This window comes from Canis lupus, chromosome 18, assembly GCF_048164855.1.
Source record: "Canis lupus baileyi chromosome 18, mCanLup2.hap1, whole genome shotgun sequence".
Lineage (NCBI taxonomy): Eukaryota > Metazoa > Chordata > Mammalia > Carnivora > Canidae > Canis > Canis lupus.
Window position 1 is genome coordinate 45,672,363 of NC_132855.1, and position 8,530 is coordinate 45,680,892.

General features: G+C 38.9%; 1 protein-coding gene across 1 annotated transcript; it reads left to right on the forward strand.

Moving 5' to 3' along the window:
* The first annotated feature begins 6,974 nt into the window (after nucleotides 1-6,974).
* LOC140609372 (large ribosomal subunit protein eL6-like) lies at nucleotides 6,975-7,376 on the forward strand. Its single transcript, XM_072784727.1, has one exon. The coding sequence runs from the start codon at nucleotides 6,975-6,977 to the stop codon at nucleotides 7,374-7,376; it is 402 nt and encodes a 133-aa protein (XP_072640828.1).
* The last annotated feature ends 1,154 nt before the right edge of the window (nucleotides 7,377-8,530 follow it).

The window sequence follows — 8,530 nt, forward strand, 5'->3', positions numbered from 1 at the left end:
TGCTAACACCTGAAAATCAGCACAACAGGCCCCTCCCCCAGAGGACCAGCTGGACGGACAAGTTCCAGAGGAAGTCAAGGGACTTAAAGACACAGAATCAGAAGATACTTCCCCGTTTTTTTTTTGTTTTTTTTGTTTTTTTTTTTTTTTGGCTTTTTGATTTCTGTTTGCCTCCCCCACCCTTTTTTTTCTTTTTTCTTCCTTTTTTTTCTTTTTTCTTTTTCTCTTTTCTTTCCTTCTTTCTCTCCTCTCTTTTTCTCCTTTTACCAATACAACTTGTTTTTGGCCACTCTGCACTGAGCAAAATGACTAGAAGGAAAACCTCACCTCAAAAGAAAGAATCAGAAACAGTCCTCTCGACCACAGAGTTACAAAATCTGGATTACAATTCAATGTCAGAAAGCAAATTCAGAAGCACTATTATACAGCTACTGGTGGCTCTAGAAAAAAAGTATAAAGGACTCAAGAGACTTCATGACTGCAGAATTTAGATCTAATCAGGCAGAAATTAAAAATCAATTGAATGAGATGCAATCCATACTAGAAGTCCTAACGATGAGGGTTAATGAGGTGGAAGAACGAGTGAGTGACATAGAAGACAAGTTGATGCCAAAGAGGGAAACTGGGGAAAAAAGAGACAAACAATCAAAAGACCATGAGGATAGATTAAGGGAAATAAATGACAGCCTGAGGAAGAAAAACCTATGTTTAATTGGGGTTCCCGAGGGTGCCGAAAGGGCCAGAGGGCCAGAATATGTATTTAAACAAATCATAGCTGAAAACTTTCCTAATCTGGGAAGGGAAACAGGCATTCAGATCTAGGAAATAGAGAGCACCCCCCCACCAAAATCAATAAAAACCATTCAACACCTTGACATTTAATAGTTAAGCTTGCAAATTCCAAAGTAAAGAGAAGATCCTTAAAGCAGCAAGAGACAAGAAATCCCTGACTTTTATGGGGAGGAGTATTAGGGTAGCAGCAGACCTCTTCACAGAGACCTGACAGGCCAGAAAGGGCTGGCAGGATATATTCAGGGTCCTAAATGACAAAAATATGCAACCAAGAATACTTTATCCAGCAAGGCTCTCATTCAGAATGGAAGGAGAGATAAAGAGCTTCCAAGACAGGCAGGAACTGAAAGAATATGTGACCTCCAAACCAGCTCTGCAAGAAATTTTAAGGGGGACTCTTAAAATTCCCCTTTAAGAAGTCCAGTGGAACAATCCACAAAAACAAGGACTAAACAGATATCATGATGACACTAAACTCATATCTTTCAATAGTGACTCTGAACGTGAATGGGCTTAATGACCCCATCAAAAGGCGCAGGGTTTCAGACTGGATAAAAAAGCAGGACCCATCTATTTGCTGTCTACAAGAGACCCATTTAAGACAGAAGGACACCTACAGCCTGAAAATAAAAGGTTGAAGAATCATTTACCATTCAAATGGTCCTCAAAAGAAAGCAGGGGTAGCCATCCTTATATCAGATTAACTAAAATTTACCTTGAAGACTGTAGTGAGAGATGAAGAGGGACATTATATCATACTTAAAGGATCTATCCAACAAGAGGACTTAACAATCCTCAATATATATGCCCCAAATGTGGGAGCTGCCAAATATATCAATCAATTAATAACCAAATTTAAGGCATACTTAGATAATAATACACTTATACTTGGTGACTTCAATCTAGAGCTTTCTACACTCGATACGTCTTCTAAACACAACATCTCCAAAGAAACGAGAGATTTAAATGATACACTGGACCAGATGGATTTCACAGATATCTACAGAACTTTACATCCAAACTCAACTGAATACACATTCTTCTCAAGTGCACATGGAACTTTCTCCAGAATACACCACATACTGGGTCACAAATTGGGTCTGAACCGATACCAAAAGATTGGGATCGTCCCCTGCATATTCTCAGGCCATAATGCCTTGAAATTAGAACTAAATCACAACAAGAAGTTTGGAAGGACCTCAAACACATGGAGGTTAAGGACCATCCTGCTAAAAGATGAAAGGGTCAACCAGGAAATTAAGGAAGAATTAAAAAGATTCATGGAAACTAATGAGAATGAAGATACAACCATTCAAAATCTTTGGGATGCAGCAAAAGCAGTCCTAAGGGGGAAATACATCGCAATACAAGCATCCATTCAAAAACTGGAAAGAACCCAAATACAAAAGCTAACCTTACACCTAAAGGAGCTAGAAAAAAACAGCAAATAGATACTATACCCAGCAGAAGAAGAGAGTTAATAAAGATTCGAGCAGAACTCAATGAAATTGAAACCAGAAGAACTGTGGAACAGATCATCAAAACCAGGAGTTGGTTGTTTGAAAGAATTAATAAGATAGATAAACCATTAGCCAGCCTTATTAAAAAGAAGAGAGAGAAGATTCAAATTAATAAAATCATGAATGAGAAAGAAGAGATCACAACCAACACCAAGGAAATATGAACAATTTTAAAAACATATTATGAACAGCTATACACCAATAAATTAGGCAATCTAGAAGAAATGGATGCATTTCTGGAAAGCCACAAACTACCAAAACTGGAACAGGAAGAAATAGAAAACCTGAACAGGCCAATAACCAGGGAGGAAATTGAAGCAGTCATCAAAAACTTCCCAAAACACAAGAGTCCAGGGCCAGATGGCTTCCCAGGGGAATTCTATCAAACGTTTAAAGAAGAAACCATACCTATTCTACTAAAGCTGTTTGGAAAAATAGAAAGAGATGGAGTACTTCCAAATTCGTTCTATGAGGCCAGCATCACCTTAATTCCAAAATCAGACAAAGACCCCACCAAAAAGGAGAATTACAGACCAATATCCCTGATGAACAAGGATGCAAAAATTCTCAACAAGATACTAGCCAATAGGATCCAACAATACATTAAGAAAATTATTCACCATGACCAAGTAGGATTTATTCCCGGGACACAAGGCTGGTTCAACACTTGTAAAACAATCAATGTGATTCATCATATCAGCAAGAGAAAAACCAAGAACCATATGATCCTCTCATTAGATGCAGAGAAAGCATTTGACAAAATACAGCATCCATTCCTGATCAAAACTCTTCAGAGTGTAGGGATAGAGGGAACTTTCCTCGACATCTTAAAAGCCATCTCTTAAAAGCCCACAGCAAATATCATTCTCAATGGGAAGCACTGGGAGCCTTTCCCCTAAGATCAGGAACAAGACAGGGATGTCCACTCTCACCACTGCTATTCAACATAGTACTGGAAGTCCTAGCCTCAGCAATCAGACAACAAAAAGACATTAAAGGCATTCAAATTGGCAAAGAAGAAGTCAAACCCTCCCTCTTCACGGATGACATGATACTCTACATAGAAAACCCAAAAGCCTCCACCCCAAGATTGCTAGAACTCATACAGCAATTTGGTAGTTTGGCAGGATACAAAATCAATGCTCAGAAGTGAGTGGCATTTCTATACACTAACAATGAGACTTAAGAAAGAGAAATTAAGGAGTCAATCCCATTTACAATTGCACCCAAAAGCATAAGATACCTAGAAATAAACCTAACCAAAGAGGTAAAGGATCTATACCCTAAAAACTATAGAACACTTCTGAAAGAAATTGAGGAAGACACAAAGAGATGGAAAAACATTCCATGCTCATGGATTGGCAGAATTAATATTGTGAAAATGTCAATGTTACCCAGGGCAATTTACACGTTTAATGCAATCCCTATCAAAATACCATGGACTTTCTTCAGAGAGTTAGAACAAATTATCTTAAGATTTGTGTGGAATCAGAAAAGACCCCAAATAGCCAGGGGAATTTTAAAAAAGAAAACCATATCTGGGGGCATCACAATGCCAGATTTCAGGGTGTACTACAAAGCTGTGGTCATCAAGACAGTGTGGTACTGGCACAAAAACAGACACATAGATCAGTGGAACAGAATAGATAATCCAGAAGTGGACCCTAAACTTTATGGTCAACTAATACTCGATAAAGGAGGAAAGACTATCTATTGGAAGAAAGACAGTCTCTTCAATAAATGGTGCTGGGAAAATTGGACATCCACATGCAGAAGAATGAAACTAGACCACTCTCTTTCACCATACACAAAGATAAACTCAAAATGGATGAAAGATCTAAATGTGAGACAAGATTCCATGAAAATCCTAGAGGAGAACACAGGCAACACCCTTTTTGAACTTGGCCACAGTAACTTCTTGCAAGATACATCCACGAAGGCTAAAGAAACAAAAGCAAAAATGAACTATTGGGATTTCATCAAGATAAGAAGCATTTGCACAGCAAAGGACACAGTCAACAAAACTAAAAGACAACCTACAGAATGGGAGAAGATATTTGCAAATGACGTATCAGATAAAGGGCTAGTTTCCAAGATCTATAAAGAACTTATTAAACTCAACAGCAAAGAAACAAACAATCCAATCATGAAATGGGCAAAAGACATGAACAGAAATCTCACAGAGGAAGACATAGACATGGCCAACACGCACATGAGAAAATCCTCTGCATCACTTGCCATCAGGGAAATACAAATCCAAACCACAGTGAGATACCACCTCACACCAGTGAGAATGGGGAAAATTAACAAGGCAGGAAACAACAAATGTTGGAGAGGATGCGGAGAAAAGGGAACTCTCTTATACTGTTGGTGGGAATGTGAACTGGTGCAGCCACTCTGGAAAACTGTGTGGAGGTTCCTCAAAGAGTTAAAAATAGACCTGCCCTACGACCCAGCAATTGCACTGTTGGGGATTTACCCCAAAGATACAGATGCAATGAAACGCCGGGACACCTGCACCCCGATGTTTATAGCAGCAATGGCCACAATAGCCAAACTGTGGAAGGAGTCTCGGTGTCCATCGAAAGATGAATGGATAAAGAAGATGTGGATTATGTATACAATGGAATATTACTCAGCCATTAGAAATGACAAATACCCACCATTTGCTTCAATGTGGATGGAACTGGAGGGTATTATGCTGAGTGAAATGAGTCAATCGGAGAAGGACAAACATTATATGTTCTCATTCATTTGGGGAATATAAATAATAGTGAAAGGGAATATAAGGGAAGGGAGAAGAAATGTGTGGGAAATATCAGAAAGGGAGACAGAACATAAAGACTCCTATCTCTGGGAAATGAACTAGGGGTGGTGGAAGGGGAGGAGGGGAGGGGGTGTGGGTGACTGGGTCATGGGCACTGAGGGGGGCACTTGACGGGATGAGCACTGGGTGTTATTCTGTATGTTGGTAAATTGAACACCAATAAAAAATAAATTTATTATTAAAATAAATAACTAAATCAAAATAAATAAAAGTGCTACTCCAGTGAATACACATAAGACAAGAAAGCAAAACAGTCTTATTGATGATATGGAGAAAGATTTTAGTGGTCTGAATAGAAGACCAGACTAGCCACAATATTCCCTTAAACCAAAGATTAATCCAGAGCCTGGCCCTCATTCAATTCTGGGAGAGGTGAGAGAGGTAAGAAAGCTGCAGAAGAAAAGTTAGAAGTTAGTATAAGTTGGTTCACAAGGTATAAAAAAAGAAGCCATTTCCATAACATGAAACTACATGATGAAGCAGCAAATGCTGATGCAGAATATACAGAGAGCTATCTAGAATGTCTAGCTAAGAAAAGTAATGACAGTGGCTGCATAAGCAACATTGTCAAATAGACAAAACAGCCTTCTATTGAAAGAGGATGCCATGTACGACTTTCATGCCTGGAGAGGAGAAGACAAAGCCTGGCTTCAAAGCTTCAAATGACAGGGTAACTCTTTATTAAGGACTAATGCAGTTGGTGACCTTAAGTTTGAGCCAATGCTTCTTTGCCATTCCAAAAATCCTAGGGCCTCTAAGAATTGTATAAAATCTAGTCTCCCCATGCTCTATAACTGGAATAACAAAGCCTGGATGACAGCACATCAATTTACAACATAATTTACTGAATATTTTAAGTCTTCTCTAAGAACTACTACTCAGAAAATGATGACTGCTTTCAAAATATTACTGTTCACTGATATTGCCTCTGGTCTCCCAAGAACTATGATAGAGATATACAATGAAATTAATATTGTTTTCATGCCTCCTCACACAGCATTCATTCTGCCATCCACGAATCGAAGATTCACTTCAACCTTCAAGTTTTATTATTTAAGGAATAGACTGTGTAAGACTACAGCTGCCATAGATAGTGATTCCCTCTGTTGGACCTGGGCAAAGTAAAGGGTTCACCATTCGAGATGTCATAAAGAACATCCATGATTCATGAGAAGAGGTCAAAATATCAACACAAACAGCAGTTGAAAGATGTTGATTGCAACCTTCATGGATGACTTTGAGGGACTCGAGACTTCAGTGGAGGCAGCAACTGCAGATGTAGTAGAAACAGCAAGGGAACTAGTGAGAAGTGGAGCTTGAAGATGGGACTGAATTGCTGCAATCTCATGACAAAACTTTAATGGATGAGTTTTTTGTATTTATGGATGAGCAAAGAAAATGGTTGCTTGAGACCAAATCTCCTGCCAAAGATGTCAAGTTAGTTAAAATAACAACAGAGGATTTAGAATATCACATAAACTTAGTTGTGAAGCATCAGCAGAGGTTGAGATGATTGGCTACAATACTAAAAGAAGTTCTACTGTCAATTGATATCAAAAAGCATCACATGCTACAGATAAATTATTCATGAAAGGAAGAGTCTACTGATGTCTCAAACTTTATTGCTGTCTTATTTTGAGAAATTTCCATGGTCATCCCAACATTCAGCAACCATCGTCCTGATCAGTTAGCAGCCATCAACCTCAAGGCAAGGCCTTCTTCCAGCAAAAAAGATTATAATTCACTGAAAACTCAGGTGATAATTAGTAATTTTTAGCATTGTAAGTATTTTTTAATTAAGGTGTGGAATAAGATGTTGGATAGGATCTAAACTAATGGGCCCGTGGGGCAAGAGGGTAGTTTTCCTGAAGCAACTGAGCAGTGGCTTGCTACTTGTGACTGGACCTCTGGCCCTCAACCGAGTTCCCCTGCATAGAGCACATCAGAAATTTGTCATTGCCACTTCCACCAAAATCGATATCAGCAGTGTGAAAACCCCTAAACATCTCACTGATGCTTATTTCAAGAAGAAGCTGTGTAAACCCAGACACAAGGAAGGGGAGATTTTTGACACAGAGAAGGAGAAATACGAGATTACAGAGCAGCGCAAGATTGATCAGAAAGCTGTGGACTCGCAAATTCTGCCAAAAATCAAAGTTGTTCCTCTGCTTCAGGGCTACCTCCGCTCTGTGTTTTCTCTCACAAATGGAGTTTACTCTCTCAAATTGGTGTTCTAAATTTCTTACAAAGAACCTAATCAAACAACTGATCCATTAAAAAAAAAAAAAATGTGTGTCCTGTGTCCTGTCTGGGCCAACTAGACTAGATGAGTCTAAAACCTATGGGTATAAGTAGGGATAATACCTTCACCATAATAGCTATCGAATTTCTCCTGCAACTTAAACTTTCTATCCCCAGGGTTTTCATTTTTAGGTCCAACAGAAGTCTTGATTCTTTGTCAGATGCAGGGGAATACTTCCACCATAGAACACAATAAAGGTTTCACTCTGTTATACCTGAAATTATCACCTGAAATAGACTGTGTAAGACTAAAAATCCTAGGGCCTCTAAGAATTGTATAAGACTTCTCATGCTAAAAGAAGAGCAGGCAAAGAATGGAGTTACCTAACTAGGAAGGAAAATTGACTTCAATCACCAGAAAAACCTACAATTGCAAGAAAAGTCAATCCAAGAACCCAGGTGATCCACTAGGATGTCTTTTGCTGCTTCCATGACCAGTAAAAACTGTGAATAGATCCCTGCGTAACAGAAACCAGTCTCAAAAAAAAAAAAAAAAAAAAAAAAAAGAAAAGAAACCAGTCTCCTCTGAGTTTGAATTTAACATCTAGGTCAGTCCAAAAAACAAGGAACCAGATGAGAGAAAATGATAGCCAAAGAAGAGAGCAATCATGCATGGGTAGTGGAAGAGGAAGATGATAAATCAAAGTATTGGCTGTGGGGCTAGCTGCAGCATTAGAGACCATAGTTTTAATTTTCTGAAATTTGTTAAAACCTTTAAAGAAACAAGCCCTGTGCATTCCCTGTTAGAGAATATAGGATGGCATCCTCTTCTCATATGAAACCATATCATAAAAGGTTGCAGGGAGATCTGAAAGGAACAAAGGTGCACTCTATGAGACTCAATTTGTCTCCCTCTTCAGTCTTAGTCTTATGCTCAATGGAGAATACCAAATGCCACTGCCTTCATTTCCTCTTCTGACACTACCCATGGGGGCAGCCTGCCTTGGGATAACAACTAAATTTTGCATAGCCCCTGTTGTTATCATCACAGAGTGGGCCACAGCAACTCCAGTAGTAAATCTAATGAACTGGACCCCAAAACTGTTTCCTTCCATATTTTTGTGACTCAGCAGTAGTACTAAAACTCAGG

Coding starts and splice junctions, on each gene's coding strand:
- LOC140609372 (XM_072784727.1), top strand. CDS start 6,975: ATGGGCCCGTGGGGCAAGAGGGTAGTTTTCCTGAAGCAACTGAGCAGT.